Source organism: Rhinoderma darwinii, chromosome 1 (assembly GCF_050947455.1).
Source record: "Rhinoderma darwinii isolate aRhiDar2 chromosome 1, aRhiDar2.hap1, whole genome shotgun sequence".
NCBI classification, from domain to species: domain Eukaryota; kingdom Metazoa; phylum Chordata; class Amphibia; order Anura; family Rhinodermatidae; genus Rhinoderma; species Rhinoderma darwinii.
This window is the reverse complement of record NC_134687.1, coordinates 46,767,503-46,788,205: the sequence shown is the minus strand read 5'-3', so window position 1 is coordinate 46,788,205 and position 20,703 is coordinate 46,767,503. Positions and strand designations below refer to the sequence as shown.

Here is a 20,703-nt window from a genome sequence, read left to right as displayed (position 1 = left end):
TGACCTCTGGAGAGATGTAGTGACAGCCCCATTGGATTCCACCAAGAATCAGATACCGTATCACTGCAAAAGGGCTGGATAGAATAATTAACCACTATAACCATAAAGCTTGTATCTGCAGGTCTATAGCCACATATATAGTCATTTCTCATTTCATGTTTTTTCCCTTGAGACCTGTGTTCTTCATGTATTGAATTGTTTAACCTGATATTGAGCTTGCTGCATCTTCATTACATGCTGCCCACAACCGCTGTGCCTCCTGCAGCCGGAGAATGTTGTCCTGACTCTGCAGGTAATCTCATCTTGTTATATTGTAAACCAGTAGTATGTCAGCGGGATGTCTAATGTTCTATAAGCTCTCGCTGTGAGGACTGAATACTGATCTCTCTTTTTCTAATGGCAGCACTGACAATGTAGAAGTCTGTGCTGAAATTAAATACTTCTGCCATACCCAGATTTTAGGGGGGACACTTAGTAAAAAGAAGTCTTTATAATATAGCACTTCTACATTATGTCTGAAACATAAGTATATGTACCATAAGGGTAGCATGCCCGTGCCCATAGGGGATCTAAACTCAGGTTGATCACATTCTCCTTACAGCATAATGAGGGGGAATCTGTACAGAACTGCCCTCTACGAAGGTACCCCAACACTGACAAAAGCAAGAGGGGGGCACTATCCTTACTAGAACAAGGCAAGGTCCCGTTTACTTAGTGACATGATATTATCAATACTATATAGATCAGTAAAAAACGTGTGTTGGTTTTATATATACACAGATGTGTCCACCCTTTCCTTAAATTTGGTTAAGGACTCCAATTATTCATGAGACCATTTTAATACAATATCGTGACATGCTAGCAAAATTCTTGAGAGGCTGCGGTTCACATCACAAACACTGGGTGGCCATACATAGACACATGTAGCATAGACATCTCGGGACAGAGTATCGCAAAATCAGGTTTTCTTTCAAAGCTGATCATCTCGCGCCACACATCTCAGGATATGTTGAGGTGAAAGATAAGGAAGGACGCATCTGTGTGTGTGTGTGTGTGTGTGTGTGTATATGTGTATGTGTATGTGTGTGTGTGTATATGTAAGTGTGTATATATATATATATATACAGTCCAGGGTGGATGAACACAGCACTCCAAATGCAACAAATCAGGCCATGTGCTCGTTACCTGGGGGTGAATCAATTCCCCAATATCCAGATAGAGAGAAATGTAGAGCGTAGTAACGGCACCAGGACTTCAAGATGGATGAAAGCAAAAGTGGATTTATTTCACCTCAACACAGCAACGTTTCGGTTCAACAGGAACCTTTCTCAAGCCATGGCTTGAGAAAGGTTCCTGTTGAACCGAAACGTTGCTGTGTTGAGGTGAAATAAATCCACTTTTGCTTTCATCCATCTTGAAGTCCTGGTGCCGTTACTACGCTCTACATTTCTCTCTCTCTCTATATATATATATATATATATATATATGTGGTTTAAAAAGACAGATGTTCATCAATGCAACCTATTTCCATGCTTTGTTGATGCAGAGAAAGAACTAACAATTTTTTTCCTCAGTACATGTATTGCTACAATCTTTATCTCATGCATGTATAACCTTTAATCAGTGGTTTAGTTGCTTGTGGTTTATAATCATTCTGACCTGGCTGTAAAAGAAATCAGATCTCCATGCAATGGCTTTTTGGTGGGCTTGTGCTTGTATACAGCAGTCAATCAGACTAAAAAGAGCTGCAGTGTGACACATAGAGAGGGACAGAGAGCAATTTGAGTTTGTGTTAAGAGAAAATGTATTTTGAATTCTCTTAACTCTTCCAATAGTTAATACAGCTAAGCTGCAGTCACACAGTCATAAATATGTATTTTCCTTTTAAGATCTCAACTCTTTTTTAAAGGGGTTTTCCCATGAGGGACATTTATGACATATTCATAATGGATATGTCATAAATGTTAGATAGATGCGGGTCCCAACTCTGTGACCCGTACCTATCTCTAGAACGAGGCCCTGTAAACCCTGTTCTAGCTTTTTGTGCTCACGTTGCCTCCCCGGCCACTTCCTGATGAAATAGTTGGGAGTTACGGAAGCAGCATAACTCGAGGGGGCCTTGTTCCAGAGATAGGTGCGGGTCCCAGAGGTGGGACCCATATCCATCTGACATTTATGCCATACAGTGGCGTAGCTATAGGGGTTGCAGATGAGACCGGACCCCCAAGCCTGTGGGGCCCACAGGCCCCCCGTTGCCACGCAGCGCGCTGATACAAACTTTGTATGTGCCGTGATGCCAGCACTTCCTGACTACGGGGATGGTTTGTTTAGACGTCACAGTCACATGGTACACTGAGTGTACCATGTGACCGTGACGTCATGTGAGGGGGCGTTCCAGCCACTGTGGAAGAGCCGATTCTGAAGAGCATGGAAGACTGCAGGTGAGCTGCAGAGGGGGCCCGTAATGTATGTGTGTTATATAGTACTGTCTGTTGTATTGTACTGTCTGTGTTTGGGGTCGAGAGAGGAGAGGGGGGCTTTAAATTACAGGCCTCCCTCTCCACCGCAAACACAAACTGCACGACACAATACATTACAAACTGTGGGTCGCACTCCCCCTGGGGGGTCGTGTGAAGACCTCCGGTGGGTCGTGAACCACTCACCGAGGTCCTGCTTCCAACTGTATTTGCGTCCTCAGGACGCAGATCCAGTTGAATTTAATCCTGGAGCAAGGAGCTGATGGCTCCTTCCTCTAGCATTCACTGTGCCGTGAGCTATTAGCTTCTCGGCGCAAACAGGCGCGAATTAGTGACGTAATCGCGCCTGTCTGCGCCGAGTCACTCAACACAGGGCAAAGAAGGAGAAGGATCTCCTCCACCCGTTGTGGGAACGGGGCTAGGTAAGTAACTTTATTATTTGTCTATTATGCACATATGGAGGAATTATACTGTATAAAGAGGGGGGCTAATATGGTGGCAGCTATGAGGGGCATTATACTGTATGGGGGCTGATATGGTGGCAGCTATGAGGGGTATTATAGTCTGGGGGGCTGATAAGGTGGCAGCTATGAGGGGCATTATACTGTACGGGTCTGCTATGGGGGCATTATACTGTGTTGGGCAGCTATGAGGGACATTATACCATATGGGGTCTGCTATGGGCGCATTATACTGTCTGAGGGGCTGATATGGTGACAGCTATGGGGGCATTACACTGTAGGGAGACAGCTATGGGGGCTTTATACTGTGTAGGGAGACAGCTATGGGGGCTTTATACTGTGTGGGGCAGCTAAAGGGGGCATTGTACTGTATGGGGCTTCTATGTGGGCATTATACTGTATGGGGGAATTATACTGTGTGGGGCAGCTAAGGAGGGCATTATACTGTATGGGGCTGCTATGGGGGCATTATCCTGTATGGAGGAATTTATGAGGGGCATTACACTGTATGGAGTCTGCTATGGGGGGCATTATACTGTATGGGGGCATTATACTGTGGGGGGTAGCTATGGGAGCATTATACTGTGGGGGGGTAGCTATGGGAGCATTATACTGTATGGGGCAGATATGGGGAGCATTATATAGTATGGGGGCAGCATACTGTGGGGGCGGCTATGGGGGGAATTATACTGGGGGGCTGTTGGGCAAGGCAGCTGGCCATAGGCGCGGCAGGGGTCTTGTGGTGTTGGGGAGGGATAGGGGGCCCAAGCTGAATTCTTGCACCAGGGCCCATGAGCCTTTAGCTACGCTCCTGATGCCATATCCTGTGGATATGTCATCAATGTCCCTCATGGGAAAACCCCTTTAAAGAAGAGGCTGGACGGCAGCGCGGAGGGCTTAAGGGGAAGCCTCCATGACTGCCATAGGAGGGAAGAGAGCCAATAGGGGAAGAGGTAGTTGGGCAAGGGGAGGGAACGGAGAGGGGAGGGGACGGGGGGAGTTATCTGTTCTTCCCGCTGTTTTCGGCATTGAGCCGGAAGCATCGGGAGGAACAACAGGTAGCTAGCTGAGCTCCCACCGTTAGTTTTCTTACCTCCCGTGGCAGTGTTAGGATGGCTTCCCTGGCCGCAATGTTCGAGCAGCTGCAGGCTGCAGCGGCTTTTCACGATCCGGGCTGGCTGGAGGAAACAGTGGCAGGGCTAGCCCGGATCACTCAGGCCGGCCCGTCACGCTCTTTGTCGGCAGCCGGCATAGAGGCGCCCCTTCCCCCACCCTTTTCACGGGCATTAATGTCACTACAGCAGGGGGAGAGATAATCCCGGCGGTCCTGTCCACTAGAGCGTCTGACAGGCCCGGCGTCGCAGGGGGAGCCCTTCTAAGGACGCTGCAGGCCAGGTTGCTGGGATGGGCGCCTCCTCCCAGGGCCTGCGTCCTGGCAGGAATCCCCAGCCGCGACGGGGCTTGGCGGCTAACAGGGAGTCGCAGGCCGGGCTCCCGATCACACCCCCTCCTTCAGCCGCAGTATGCAGTGTACAATCCACGGCCGCCCCGCATGGTGATGTACCGGCCAGGGGGCAGGCTTCCTCGAGATCGTCGGGGAGGACGACAAGATCAACGCCGACGTCGAGGCAACAAGTCCGGTCGGAGGTTTGGATCCCTACAGTCGGGCGGCAGGTGGCCGGCCCCTCGGTCAGCATGTCGGGGTCCCCATGTCGTAGATGTCGGTGTGAGAACCACTCAGCACCAAGAGAAGATTTGGAAGATGGAGAGCTGGATGAGACGCAGAGCGGTCAGGATTTTCCGGCTGGCGGGAATACAGCGCCTGGGCAGCCCGGTGAGTGTGTAACTCCAACGTTACCGTATCGAGCAATTTTCATGTTGGGTTGTGAGGGGGGGTTAGCAAGCGTGGAAGTTGCGGCTGTCGATAGTGGTGTAGTCGGGCGCGATGGCTTAGCTGATTTGGTGGGTTGTTTGCGCGAGTTAGTGGGGCGTTTAGATAGGGCAGCGGCCCCTGTAGTTCCTGTGGTGTCCCCGGCGGTGGTATGGGAAGGTCATCGTGATGTATTGCCGCGGTCTGTGGGTAGTAATGTTGCGGGGGTGTCAAGAGAAGCGGTAGCAGTGTCGGTTCAAACTGAGGCGCAGAAGGATGGGGATAGAATTAGGCTTGATGATCGCGCACGGGGGGAGGTATATGTCTGTTTTGAAGGTCCGTTAGGTGCTCACTTGAAGCAGGAGGTGAGGGACCGTATTTGGAAAGATGAATATGTGGAGATATTTTCTCTTCTGCCGCTTGTTAAGTTCAATTTGGATAAAAGCAAGCGGGATGAGAGTAAAAAAGATGAGGAGGAACGCCGGCGGTATAGGCTTATTCCGCAGACGTTCGTGAACTGGTCGCAAGCTTTCACTATTCTGGCGAGCGTGATCGGAGAAAAGGCGCCGGAAAACTGCTCGGCGTTGTTCTGTTATTTCGATGCCATCGGGGAGGCGTATAGGGCGTACGGTGGACAGGCGTGGTTGAGGTATGATGAGCAATTTCGGCAGCGGAAAGCGGTGCGGCCGGCGATCCGGTATGATCAAAAAGATATTGCGCTGTGGTTAAGGGTTACGGCCCCAGTTAAGCAGTCCTTTCCCAGGAGCGTTGGCCAAGGAGGCCAGTCGGGTCAGTCCGGACAGGGTTCCGGTTCAAAGCTTGGGTTCTGCTGGCAGTTCAATGAGGGCCAGTGTAAGTTCGGGGCCTCATGCAAATTTAAACATGTCTGTTCGGAGTGTAACGGGTCCTCTCATGGGGCTGCAAAATGTATGCGGAAAAGGAAACGGTCAGGTCCTCGGTCATCCTCCGCTGGTCAAGGGTCGGTCTCCGGTGAGGGTGGAAAGAATGGCACCGTATCTAACTGAATATCAGGATCGGGCTGCAGCCAAGTTAATTTTGGAGGGGTTTTCGTTGGGTTTTGTTATTCCCCCTCCTCCGTATGAGGTGCCGGTTACGCGGCGTAATATTAAGTCGGCTTATTTGCACTCGACGGTGGTTTCAGAAAAACTGTTAAAAGAAATTTCGTTGGGGCGCATGGCCGGTCCTTTTGTCGAGCCTCCGGTTGTGGATTTGGTTGTATCCCCCTTGGGAATCGTGCCGAAGCGGGAGCCCCATAAATTCCATTTGATTCACCATTTGTCGTTTCCCAGGGGAGCGTCGGTTAATGAGGGGATAGATCACGATTTATGCTCGGTGGTTTACACGTCATTTGATAGAGCGGTGGCGTTGGTGCGAGGGGCGGGACAAGGGGCGTTGCTGGTAAAAACAGACATTGAGGCGGCTTTTCGTTTGCTGCCTGTACATCCAGAAAGCCAACGGCTGTTGGGTTGCTTCTGGAACGGGGGGTTCTACGTCGACAGGTGTCTTCCAATGGGGTGTTCTCTTTCATGCGCATACTTTGAGGCGTTTAGTAGCTTCGTGGAATGGGTGATGAAGGGTGTAGCGCGGGTGGACTCGTTGATACACTATCTGGATGACTTTTTGTGTGTTGGCCCTAGCGGTTCTCCGGTTTGTGGTAACCTATTGTATTGCTTGCAGAAGGTTGCGTCGGATTTCGGAATTCCGTTGGCACCCGAAAAAACTGAGGGCCCAGTTTCCACCATCTGTTTTTTAGGGATCGCAATTGATTCGGTCGCTATGGAGTGCAGGCTGCCTGAGGATAAATTACGACCATTGAGGCAGGAGGTGAGGCGGGCCTGCCGACTAAAAAAGATCACGTTGCGCGAACTCCAGTCGCTGCTGGGGAAGTTGAACTTTGCCTGTAGGATTATGCCAATGGGCAGAATTTTTAGTAGGCGCTTGGCGGCAGCGACGGCGGGTATCAGGGCTTCCCATCATTTTGTGAGGCTTGGTGGGGAACACAAGGCAGACCTGCAGGTATGGGACGAGTTCCTTGGGCAGTATAATGGTAGATCATTGTGGATGTCCCCGGTGCAAGAAATGAGTGATGTGGAGTTGTTTACGGATGCGGCGGGGTCCGGGAGTTTTGGCGCATATGCGGGGGGTCAATGGTGTGCGGGGAGCTGGCCGGACAGCTGGGTGAGCAGTGGGCTGACGCGAAATCTGGCCCTGCTCGAGCTGTTTCCCATCGTGGTTGCAGCGACCATTTGGGGGGACAGGCTCAGGGATAAAAAGGTTTGTTTTCACTGTGATAACATGGGAGTGGTGTTAGCAATTAACAACTTATCGGCATTATCTCCACCGGTGGTTCAGGTGCTGCGTCATCTAGTGTTGTTGTGCTTGTCGCTAAACGCGTGGGTGGTGGCGGTGCATGTGCCAGGGGTGGATTGGGAGGATTGGGTAAGAGGATTGGGTAAGAGTATTGGGCAACGTCTGTACGGACCAAGACAGGTTGGTGGCATTGTTGTATTGGTTGGGTGATGCGTGGGAGGCGGGGTTTTCGCTGGCTAAGGTGAATCGTTTCGTGGCAGGTTTGGCGTTCGGTCTCAAATTACGGGGTTTCCATGATGTATCCAAGCATTTTCTAGTGAAGCAGGCGTTGAAAGGATTGCGGAGAGGCAGGGCCGAAGCGGATCGGAGGCGACCGGTGTCTTTTGCCCTCCTTGGTTCACTGGGCGCATCGCTGGGGGCTGTTTGTAAGTCACCTTATGAGGTAGAGTTGTTTAGGTTGGCTTTTTCCCTCGCGTTTTTTGGGGCGCTCCGAATTGGGGAGTTTGTCTCTCCTAGTAAGGCTAAGGCTGGGGGGTTGCGACAGGCGGATGTTGGTCTTTATCGGGATAGACTCGAGTTGTTGGTGCGGCGGTCGAAGACTGATCAGTTGTGCCGCGGTAAGCGGATAGTGTTGTTTGCTCTCCCTGGATCAATGATGTGTCCGGTCGCTTGCATGGGTGCGTTCAGGCCGATGGGAGTGGTGCCAGAGGCGCCATTGCTCCGTCATGAGAATGGCGCGTTTTTGTCTAAGTATCAATTTGATGCAATATTCAAAAAATGCTTGGCTGTGGTTGGGGTGGGGGACGGGTGCTACTCGTCTCACTCGTTCAGAATTGGCGCGGCTACGGAAGCTGGGCGTTGGGGATTGGATGACGAGGGCGTGCGGCGGATTGGCCGCTGGGAGTCCAATAGGTTTAGGTCTTACGTGCGCCCTCATTTGTTATGAGTTGTATGATGTTTCTGATGATATGTGAGTTTCTTGTCCTTTCTTTCAGGTCATCACCCATGTTTGGTCTGGCTGTTAGGACATTCTTTTGTGCACTGGGGGGCACTGCGGGCGGATGTGCGCCCCGATGGCCGCCAGCTTCGCATTCCGCGTCGGGATGTGGTGTTACATTGGTTGGGATTTCGAGGTATGTTATGGAGCCGGGTATTGGCCGAGTTTCAAACATATGCTCGCCTGGATAGAGTCCCGGAGGTTTTGGTGTTACATGTTGGGGGGAACGATCTAGGGGTACGCCCCTTTCGTGAGCTAGTGCGGGATATAAAGCATGATTTGCTGTGTTTGTGGGCGTCCCATCCGTCCTTGATTATTGTTTGGTCGGACATAGTTCCGAGGAAGGCTTGGCGCCTGGCACGGTCGGTGGAAAGAGTCAACAAGGCCCGCATTAAGGTGAATCGGGCGGTGTCACGATTCGTTGCCAAGAATGGGGGCATTTGTGTTCGTCACAGGGATCTGGAGTCCGGGGTTGGGAACTATTGGTGTAGTGATGGGGTGCATTTGACCGAGGTTGGAATTGATCTGTGGAGCTTGGCCTTAGCAGAAGGAATTGAGAGGGCGGTGGTGGTGTGGAGGAACTCACAGGCTTAAGGTAGTCAAGGCCTGTTTCGCTGTGGCGGGGGGAGTCCTTGAGGTTGGTCAGTACAAAATGGTGGGGGGGTCGCATCGGGGGTATGGGTCCCCCAAAACGGTAGATCATGTGAAGACTTCGTAGGGTGTTACCCCTTTGAAGTGGTCTTCTGGTGGAAAGTATATCATTTGAAGACTTCATCGGGTGTTATCCCTTTGAAGTGGTCTTCTGGTGGTTGGAGCCATCTGCAGAGGTGAGCGGTGCCTCCGAGCTGGTTTACGGCTGGAGGTAAAGAGTTGGTGGTGGTTTGCAGATGGCTAATTTAAAGAAAAATTCGGGTTTAAAATGGTTTCAAGGACTTCCCCTGCTCTGTTAAAGTATTAAAATAGGTTTATGGTTAATTCTGATTCTGACCCATGTTGGGTCATGTGAATTAGAAGTGGAGTTATCCGAATGTTTCGGATTAAATTACATTTAAATAATGTAAATAAATAAACGGCTGCTGTGGCCAATTTCATATCCAACCTCGATTGTCACGTGTCGTTATTGGGAGATGGGCAGGAGAAAGGGGTGAACAGGTTCATTAGGTAAAACATGGCATGACTCTACTTAGGCCAGTCAAGAAGAGGCTGGACGGCAGCGCGGAGGGCTTAAGGGGAAGCCTCCATGACTGCCATAGGAGGGAAGAGAGCCAATAGGGGAAGAGGTAGTTGGGGAAGGGGAGGGAACGGAGAGGGGAGGGGACGGGGGGAGTTATCTGTTCTTCCCGCTGTTTTCGGCATTGAGCCGGAAGCATCGGGAGGAACAACCGGTAGCTAGCTGAGCTCCCACCCTCCCGCCCTTAAGTTAGGGGTTGGCCTGGGGATCGGGGTGGCTATGATTTTGTTATTTGATTTATGTTGTATAATTTCATAACTTGTGTTTCTCATTTTCTTTGGAGCAGGTTCGGATGTCATGGCAGCTGGCAGGGGGAGTCCTTGAGGTTGGTCAGTACAAAATGGTGGGGGGGTCGCATCGGGGGTATGCGTCCCCCAAAACGGTAGATCATTTGAAGACTTCATAGGGTGTTACCCCTTTGAAGTGGTCTTCTGGTGGAAAGTATATCATTTGAAGACTTCATCGGGTGTCATCCATTTGAAGTGGTCTTCTGGTGGTTGGAGCCATCTGCAGAGGTGATCGGTGCCTCCAAGCTGGTTTACGGCTGGAGGTAAAGAGTTCGTGGTGGTTTGCAGATGGCTAATTTAAAGAAAAATTCGTTTTAAAATGGCTTCAAGGACTTCCCCTGCTCTGTTAAAGTATTAAAATAGGTTTATGGTTAATTCTGATTCTGACCCATGTTGGGTCATGTGAATTAGAAGTGGAGTTATCCGAATGTTTCGGATTAAATTGCATTTAAATAATGTAAATAAATAAACGGCTGCTGTGGCCAATTTCATATCCAAACTCGGTTGTCACGTGTCGTTATTGGGAGATGGGCAGGAGAAAGGGGTGAACAGGTTCATTAGGTAAAACATGGCATGACTCTACTTAGGCCAGTCATGGTTATTTCATTTCCCCCTGCTTTTAGAAATTGGGTCCAAAGCGTGTGCATGTATAAAAACTATAGGATAACCTTTTATTATTTAAATAATTCCCGTATGATTTAAATATATATGAAAACGGAGCAGGTCAGTGGCATGGAAATATAATTTCTTGTAGCTTCCCTCCTTTAGGCGCATGAATTTTTTTGATGAGTTTGTGTTCTCCTGTCTGACCTGCATGGCCGTGGTGGAGATTTCATATTATTAAATTAATCCTGATCATAAAAAAGGTATAACTCCAATAATGGAAGCATACTGAGGAATCGCTCTGTGTTCAAGTTCCCTAATATACAAGGTACTCTGAGGGTGAGCCTGTGCTCTAACGTTGTTCCTTGCCTAGTAACAAGTAGGCTAAAGATTTTACAATATATATATATATATATATATATATATATATATATATATATATATATATATATATATAAAATATATCTGCCTAAACCACTTTTATAAATACATCACTGTACTTATCTTCTGATTCACAGGATTAGTGAAAGAGAAGTAATGTATGTGTTTACAAAGTTACTGATTTTTATGTAGATCGACCTTATTTGTAAACTGTTGAATGATGTACAATACATGGACAAAAGTATTGGGACATCTGCACATAACACCTATAATTGCTTTAATGAGCTTTCATTCTAAATCTATAAGCATTAAAGGGAACCTGTCACCGGCATTTCACCTATGGAACTTTACTTATCCCTCACTGGCCGCTGATATCAAAAGTTCATTGCCGTTATCCCCTCTCCTAAACTCCTCCTTCGACTGTAATAACGGTCTGCAAAGAGTTTGTGCCTTTTATCGTAATAATCCGGTGTCCCTTTGTGCGCACACACCAGAAGAGGACATCAATGCACAAGCGCGGGATTTTGTGTGCTGGGGGAAGGCGAGGAGCTGACAATCAAAAGTAAGGAGGCGGGGTAAACTCGGAAAGACTTGAGGAATGAAGATATGACTCTTTTATGCTCATTAGCATATGGTGTGGGAACACTAAAAAACTGAATACTAAAGCTACAATATTTTTCACCCACTACCACCTGGTATTGCTGGTCTAATAGGTGAAATGCTGGTGACAGGTTCCCTTTAATGTAGAGTTGGTTCCCCCTTTGCAGCTAAAACAGCTTCCACTCTTCTGGGAAGACTTTCTGTAAGATTTTGGAGTGTGTCTGTGGGAATTTTGGCCCATTCATCTAGAAGAGCATTTGTGAGCAGTTGTCCCAGGTACCATTGGCACACCAAGCCAATTTAGCGCTCAATTCCCTAGAGGGGGATGCAAGGAGAGCTGTACTGGTCCAGCCAGCGTGACATGCTAGAGACTATCATTAATAGACGGGACTCATTGTTTGGGGACGTCGCTTCAGCCGCCGACCTGCGCAAGAAATTCTACACTCGGGTGCAAAAGAATGGGGAGTCTCTCCAACATTTTGCAGTGGGTCTTCAAGGCACGTGGAGTCGGTTGGTGAAGAAAGACCCAGCGGGATGTGCGGCGCTACCCGAGCCTAACCGGATTGTGAGGGACCAGTTCATCTCCGGTCTGGATAGTCGCACCTTGAGAAGGGCGCTGAGAGATTTTGTCAGAGCTACAACAATGGTGATGATGGGTAAAGTTCTAGGAGAAGTCCTGGAACTCCATCAAGAAGAAGCTGGGGACGCAAATGTAGCCTCACAGTGTACAGGCCCTACCGAAGCGACGCCAGGTGGAGTGCAGCGACCGGGATCCGATTTCCAGGATTATGCACGGGACGTCCGGGACACAATCCGGGAGTTGAAAACGGAGGTCGCGCAGTTGAGAGTGATGGCCGATAGAACAACGCCGCCAGCCTCGAATGTCCCGAGGCCCGCCAGGTGGTCCTCGTCGCTGTTGGCGCTGTGATCAACCAGGACACTTTGCCCGAGAGTGCAGAGCGGAGCGGTTCCCCAGACATGAACAGCCGCCGTTAAACTAGAAACTCCCGCCGCTAAGGGTCAAGCCGCGCGCAATTCACTGTTAGGCCCACGAGGGAACGGGGAACTGTTGACGTGGCGATGTCCAGTGGTGACGGCCATCATTGGGGGAGTGGAGGTCCCCTGCCTGATTGATACGGGATCCGAGGTAACCACCATCACATATCAGCTATTCCATGACAAGTTCCAGAACCATCAGAGGTAAGAGGCACCTTGGATAGAACTAACGGCAGCCAATAGCCTTCCAATTCCTATGGCGGGGGTGACCTGGCTACCAGTAGAGATGTTTGGACAAGAGTTTCCGCGGTCCCCCTAGCCTACCTCAATACTGAAAAATTGGGAGCAATGGAACAAAGGTGGGTAGCCCGGTTAACTCGGTTCGACTACGTTAGCCACTACAATTCGGGCAAGGATCACACCAATACGGATGTGCTATCCCAACAACCCTGTGAAATCCCTTGTGGAGAGGTGGATGAAGAACAGGAGGAAATCGAGATTCCCCCACTGCGGGTGGCCCCCGGCAGAGTCAAGGGCCAAGAGGGTCACTAAAGTGGCTCAAGCAACTACCGTTATGGCCGAACTATATGACCAAACCGAATGGGCGAGATGCCAACAACTAGATGAAGATATCAACGTAGCCGCAGCCTGGGTAATTCAAGGAAAAAGATCAACACCGGCTGAGAGGAGCCGACTGACATCGCGAGCACGGCTCCTGGGCCGCCAATTAGAGCAGTTGGAGTTGCGGAATGGAGTCCTGTACCGCAGAGTGTGGGTTCCGCGGGAGTATCGAGAACTATGGCAGCTGGTGTTACCAAAGGCAGACGTGAAGTCGGTATGCAGATGGATGCATGAGAAGGGAGGCCACTTTGCAGCGGACAAAACGGTCCAATTGATACGTAATCCCTTCTACTCCCCAGGATTAGAGGAAGTAACCAGGCACGTATGTGAAGAATGTGCGACCTTCGTGGTGCACAAAGCTACCGAACAGTGCGAAGAACCGATGGTCATAAAGACGGGGGAACCTCTGGAGCTGATGTCGGTCAACTTCCTGACCATACAGGAAGTCACGTTGGGCCACAAGTATGCCTTAGTGTGTGTCGACCACTTCTCCAAATTTGCGGTAGGGATTCCCACCCGGGATCAGACAGCGTCAACAACAGCCACTGCATTGTGGAAACATGTTCTATGTCCTTACGGGTGTCCAAGACAATTGTTATCCGACCAAGGGACGAATTTCGAATCCGAACTTATCTGGGAGCTATGTGCCCTACATGGGATCAAGAAATCGAGGATGACGCCTTACCACCCGCAAGGTAATGGGGGCTGTGAGAGATTTAACCGCACGTTAGTTGGTTTGCTGAGAACCCTTGCTGAGAAACAGGAACGATGGCCTGAGTACGTAGATGATCTGGATTGGACTTACAATCACACAGTACACCGCACGACGAGATACACCCCATATCAGCTAATGTTCGGGCGTCCTAGACAAAATCACAGTGACTGCACCAGATGCTAAGCGGCACTCCCGGGTGTGGGTCCCACGGCGCATGCGCGATCGAGCGTCTGTGCGCACATCGCAGTTAAGGTAACCAGGATGCCTGAACACAGATAAATAAATGGAAAATACAATGGTGGAAACTGCTATAGATATAAGAAAGGTAAGAATAACCTAAACAGGATAAGCAAGACATAAATAGAACAAAATAAATTATGCTAGTGACAACCGGCTAATACGATATTAAATAAAAAATTAAATAAATACATAAATAAGTGAATTAATATATGAACTATGCTAAAATAAATAAAGTGAAAATAGAAAAAGTGGAAAAATATATGAATAAAAAATGACACACAGAAAGGTCGTGCAAAGTAATATTACTCAAAAAGCAATTTAATACTGATACTAAAGTATAGAAAATAAAAGTGAATGTGAGAAAGTGATAAAGAACTCAATATAAAGTTACACAATAATATAAGGTAAAAACCGTACAGATATATAAATAAAACATAAAAAATAAATATCCGTATATATATACACTATATAAAAATGCAAGTGTAGAATAATAAAGTGAAATAATCGTACAGACCAGAATTAAATAAAATAAAATTAAAAAATTGAAATAAGTAATAGACAATAAATATCTCAAAAATAGCAGAAAGTATAAAAGAAGGAAAAAACCTTAATCAATAATATAAGACAAATATATATTAAAAAAAATAATTAACTCAATTAAAATTAACTCATCGACCCTCCTAATCATCGTGAGATTATAAGGGAGAATATTAAAACATTTTGTATCATCTTACTTGACGCAATGGCGCAATATAGCCAAACAATACCTGAAGGATATCCAGAAGTATGTTGGAGGTTCTAGTGTCACCACTCATTTGTTTTACTGCCAATATTAATTATTTCTGACTGTGGTGATTCTTTCTTACCTTGTCATCTTGATAAAGGGGACGCTGTAAAGCCGGAGTCTGGGGAGAAACATATTAATCGTACTTCTGGCTGAGATCATACAGAAAGATTTAAATTCTAGTGTTTTTATTGTTATTAATATACCAGGATATGCAAGACTCTACAGGGCAGGGATTACTTTTTGGAACATTTGTCTTTAAAAGAACTTTGACACATTGAGAAAATGTAAAATTAGGTGTCTCAGTCTTAGGCCGGATTCACACGAGCGTGTGCGTTTTGCTCGCGCAAAAGGCACTTGACAGCTCCGTGTGTCAGCAGCCGCCATCTTTATGACACTCTGTTTGTATGTTTGTAAACATAAAAGCACGTGGTGCTTTTCTGTTTACATTCAAACTTTGACTGCTGTTGCGCGAATCACGCGCGTCCCACGGAGGTGCCTCCGTGTGGCATGAGTGATTTTCACGCACCCATTGACTTCAATGGGTGCGTGATGCGCGAAATACACACAAAGAACGGACATGTCGTGAGTTTTACGCAGCGGACACACGCTGTGTGAAACTCACGGACTGTCTGCACTGGCCCATAGACTAATATAGGTCCATGCGAGGCGCGTGAAAATCACGCACGTTGCACGGACGTATATCACGTTCGTCTGAATAAGCCCTAAATATGAGAAAGCCTAATATGCTAATCAGCTGTCAGCAGGTGGAGGAAAGCTGCTAAATTATGTTTGCTAAGAGGGCTGGATAGAAGGAATAATCATGAGCAGCCATTTTTATTAAGAAACACAAATGAAATTCCGGAAAATCCTGGTGCAATTTATATCTGGAAAATGATCCTCATATTGTGCAAAATATATTTAGTATAATTCTAAAATGATTTGTCCAAACCTATGAAAAAAATAGGTCTTTCATGAAAATACTCAATCGGTATATTTAGTATGCTTGTGCTTTTGCATAAATCAACAGTACAAAGGAATACATGTAACCTTGTGATATATCTTTTTAGGAAAAAGTCCCATCTCCTCACCTTCCAGCAGCCTGTGGTTTCCCTTTTCCTGCCTGCAGGATGAAAATATTCATTAACCTTTTCTTATAAAATCCATCTATTGTAAAATAAAAAGATGTCCGGAGGGAAAAGAGGGGGATGCAGCTGCAGTGTCCCTGTCTTCTAGGCTGGGTTCACACGACCTATTTTCAGACATAAACGAGGCGTATTATGCCTCGTTTTACGTCTGAAAATAGGGCTACACTACGTCGGCAAACATCTGCCCATTCATTTGAATGGGTTTGCCGACGTACTGTGCAGACAACCTGTAATTTACGTGTCGTCGTTTGACAGCTGTCAAACGACGACGCGTAAATGGACTGCCTCGGCAAAGAAGTGCAGGGCACTTCTTTGCCACGTAATTTGAGCTGTTCTTCATTGAACTCAATGAAGCACAGCTCAAGATTTACGAGCGTCTCAGACGCCTCGTAAATTACGAGGAGGAGCATTTACGTGTGAAACGAGGCAGCTGTAAACAGTCTGTCTTTTCACACGTAAATGCCTCTCATCGTGTGAACATACCCTAAGTCTCTATAGCTGTCTAAGAAGTCGTGTTTTTGTTTTATTTTTTTAATGTTCATCCCCACTAAACCCTTTTTGGATATTCTTCAAAAGAAGTATATTAAGATGATTCCCAACAAGATTCTAGAGTGTGAAATTCGTAACGAGGGAAATTTTAATCTAGAAATGTGGCTCTGTGCTTTCAATATTGATGTAACTGCTTGCAATGTTGTAGGCTTATTGACTGGCACTAATGTCATACGCTAACATCTTGCAGAGTTATCAGGGACAATATTAGCATGGAGTTTGCATGTTCTTTTCATGTTTGGGTCAATTGACTTCCTCTACTATTGACTTTATTGTGTGTATGTGTGTGATTTTTAAGAAAAGTAGATTATAAGTTCTACTTGGACATATTAACCCTAGTGACCACCAATGCGCCTTTTCACGGCGGTCACCAAGGGGCCTTAGGTTAGACTGTCGCCTTTTCATGGCGGCCCAGTCTAAGTACTGCACGGGTGTCTCGTTTACTTCGATCGCGGCAGTTTAACCCGTTAAATGCTTCGGTTAATAGCGACCGCGGTATTTAAATAATTTGCAGAGGGAAGGATTGCCTGTCCGTTTTACACGGACAGGCAATAATGCTTTGGTATACTAAGTATACCAAAGCATTACAGCAGCGATCTAAAGATCGCACAGTGAAGTCCCCTAGTGGGACAAAAAAAAAAAAGTAATAAATGCGAAATAAAAATTATTAATAAATTTTACAGTAAAAAAACAAAACTTTTTTCCCATAAAAAGTGGTTTTATTTAGTAAAAGTGTAAAAAATTAAACAAAAGTACACATGTGGTATCTCTCTGCGACCGTAATGACCCAAACAATAAAATTAAGATGTAATTTAAACCGGAAGGTGAACACCGTAAAAAAAATTACGCAAAAACCTATGGCGAAATTGCAAAAGTTAATCAATAAGTCCCATGTACCCCAAAATAGTACCAATCAAAACTACGTCTCGTCCCACAAAAAATAAGCCCACATATCACTTCATTGATGAAAATATTAAATAATTACGGCTCTTGGAAAGCGACGATGCAAAAACAAATAATTTTAGTCCAAAAGAGTTTTTATTGTGTAAAAGCAGTAAAATATAAAAAAACCTCCTACATATGTGGTATCGTCGTAATTGTACCGACCCATAATATAAAGGTAACATGTTTATTACCCCGTACAGTGAACGGCGTGAATTTAAAACGCATAGAACAATGGTGGAATTTCAGGGGTTTTTTTCTATTACCCCAAAGAAAGCTAATATAAGTTAATAAAAAATGTATATGTACCCCAAAATTGTGCCATTAAAAAGTACAACTAATCCCGCAAAAAAACAAGTCCTCCTGCAGCTATGTCAACGGAAAAATAAAAAAGTTATAGCTCTTTGAATGTGACTATAGAAAAATGAAAAAAATAGCCTGGTCATTAGTGCCTAAAATAGGCTGGTCACTAAGGGGTTAATATTAAGGACTTGATATAACATCCACCCAAATAGTAAAAGATGGAGATTTTGGGAAATTTTGTGTTTGTATGTTCTCCCTGTGTTTGTGTGAATTTCCTCTGGGTTCTCAGGTTTCCTCCCACACTCCAAAAAACATATTGATCGGATGATTGGCTTCCTATGAAATTCTTCTGTGCTGGTCTGGCATAGGCATTTTAGATTCCTGTTGGGTACTGGGACTGATGTGAGTAATGACAACTCCTGTCCAGCACTATGAATATGTCGGCGCTATATAAGCCACAGAAAATAAATAAATTTGCAACTGATTCCTTAATACCTTCTTATTTCTCATGGCTTGAACATATTATTAAGAGGTGAGGGGATGTATGCATATTTTCAATGTCTGGAGTTGGGAAAGAGTGATATAAATTTGTGGTGAGTTGTGCACGCCTTGGCAGTGGCATCACTTCATGTTCCAGTCACAGTGCTCCTGGAGAAGAACAGTGCCCCCATAACAGAGTTAGTTTAAAACCGTGCCACAGGTGTAGAAACGTTTTATTCAACACACCAGCGTTCAAGTAGGGTAAGTCTAATTTATGGAGGAGGACCTCAGATATGGGGCCTCTCTAGGAACTAGGGGAATGCCTAATGAAAACGGTGGACACCATGGTCATCCATTAGTTTAAATGGACACTGTTGCCAAGTGGGATCATCCTGTGGTCCCTCCACCACCACAAACCGTGATCAAACCATCCTGGACACCCTCTATAAAAGAGTGTAACCATAACGCTTCAAATATGAGGCTCAGAATGAAAAGACTACAAAGACCACTGAGAGGCTCTTGGTTAATTGATAGAAATAAGTTTTAGGGTTGACATATTTTCACTATTACTCTTCATGTGATATTGGCTATTGATGATGTGTTTCTGCTGATATTCCAGACCATACACTATGAGATTGGCTTCATTGTGGCCGCTGTCCTTGGACTCCTCTTTCTCTTCTTCGTGCCTCTGGTGGGATTGTGTTTCTGCTTGTGTCGTTGCTGCGATAACTGCGGAGGGGAGATGCATCAAAGAAACAAGAAGAATGCAGACTGCCGGAGAGGATCTTTTTCCACCTTCCTCTTTGTGACGTCTATGATAATAAGGTCTGAATGCCATGTTGCCATTAAACTGTCTGCAATCTAATTTAGAAAGTTCTCTAAGGTAATAAACAGCGGGGAGTAAATCACATTGGTAACTTCCTAATCTTCAAACCATATGTAAATGGCTTCATTACACAAATGGAAACCTATATTGTAAAACCGGCCTCCTATTATAGTTCTCAACACAATTTATACATCGTGAGATCTATATATTGCGTGGGCTTGTCCTCAACACAATTTGAAGGGTATCGGACACCAGACAGCCCTGATGTTTGAACATCTATGATATGTCCTAACAAATACAATCTGAAGGGTAGCCCTCCAGGTCCTCTGACTAGGGGGCGGTTTGTATTTTCTCGTGTTGTATGCAAGTGATCTTGAAAAAACTTCTATACACCAAGAGGTTCATCCATGGTCCATTAATTGAAGGATTCAGGAGCCATCTGCTGGGTCTCATAGGTGACCTAACATTGAAGGCTCTGTGTAGTGTCCTTATCCTTAACATTACACAATATTAATATCCCTGCTCCGAAGCCGCCTCTATAAGCCAGAGTAGTTGACGAACTAGATGAATCCATGTATGTATATGGTAACCCATCTATTTGATAAGACAACGTGTAATACTACATTTCCCCTGCAATGGTCAATGTCGCCCTGGGGTTACTTCATTTTGTCCAGTTAAGATAACCAAATTAACATGAAACTCCTCTTTGTTAGATACATGTGAGAAGATGACACATTGGTGAAGTCTTTAGTCTGGGACCACCGCTAAATTGCAGAATTGAAGAACTCTATAGGGCGCGATCAAACCTCTTTGGCACTGCTCAGAGATTTCGGTTACTAGAAATATGTGCCAAAATTGTACATAAAGTTCCTTTCATATCAATGACCCTCTGCTTGTAGTGTTAGATTTGCAGTATCACTATACTTTGATAGCTGTGAGCTTTCTACACAGCCATTTTATTCTGGAGATCAGTGATGGTCTGAGATCAGACTTCACCAATGTGATCTTCTCGCATGTATCTATGACCTCCCCGAAGATCATTTTGACTGGATTGGTTGTATTAATAAAATGTGGCCAATATCTTGCCTGAAAAAATCAGGTCCGGTTTTTTTAAGTGGTTTTGCACCACAAGCATTTTTTTTACGCGTTTTGCCGCGGTTTTTGAGTCTTTTTTTTTACCTCTTTCTTCAATGAGCAAAGGAAAAAAATGTGTTAAAAAACTAGTCAAAAAACGCTGCGGCCGTCCACGGTGGTTTTTTCAATCTCCCATTGATTTCAATGTGCTTTTTGAGGCGGAAAACGCCTCAAGATAGGCCATGTCGCTTTTTTAGAGATCAAGCAGATTTTAGGATGATATGTACAACATACATACTACAGTATATGGCCAAAAGTATGGGAACACCTGACCATCACACCTGTCTGAGCTTGTTGGACTTCTCATTCCAAAACCATAAGTGTTAAAAAGTTCGACTGCTTTTGCTGGGTCTTTCCACAAAATTTTGTTAGGTCAGACACTGATGTCGGACAAGAAGGTCTGATTCTCAATCCGGATTCTAATCCATCCTAAAGGTGTTGGATGGGGTTGAGGTCAGGGTTCTGTGCAGTGAATCGAGTTTCTCCACACCAAACTCCTTACACCATGACTTTATGGACCTTGCTTTGTGCACAGGGGCAAAGTCATGCTGGAACAGAAAAGGGCCGAACCCGAAACTGTTACTACAAAGTTGGAAGCATAGAATTGTGAAAAAATTTCTTGGTATGCTGAAGCATTAACATTATCCTTCACTGGAAATAACGGGCCAAACCCTAAATACCAGTCCAAGACCATTATCCCTCCTCCACAACATTTTACTGTAGGCAC

At 46.0% G+C, this 20,703-nt stretch overlaps 1 protein-coding gene across 14 annotated transcripts in view; it reads left to right on the top strand.

The window, feature by feature from the left end:
• PROM1 (prominin 1) overlaps positions 1–20,703 on the top strand; it is a 192,044-nt gene that overhangs the window by 75,130 nt on the left and 96,211 nt on the right. For all 14 annotated transcript variants that reach the window (XR_012882462.1, XR_012882467.1, XR_012882465.1 and 11 more), the window contains exons 4-5: positions 266–292; positions 18,636–18,841. Coding sequence is in view for 8 of the 14 variants with exons in the window: in XM_075858363.1 (XP_075714478.1) it covers positions 266–292; positions 18,636–18,841 (233 nt within the window). In the remaining 6 variants the exon portion in view is untranslated. The remainder of the gene's footprint in view (positions 1–265; positions 293–18,635; positions 18,842–20,703) is intronic.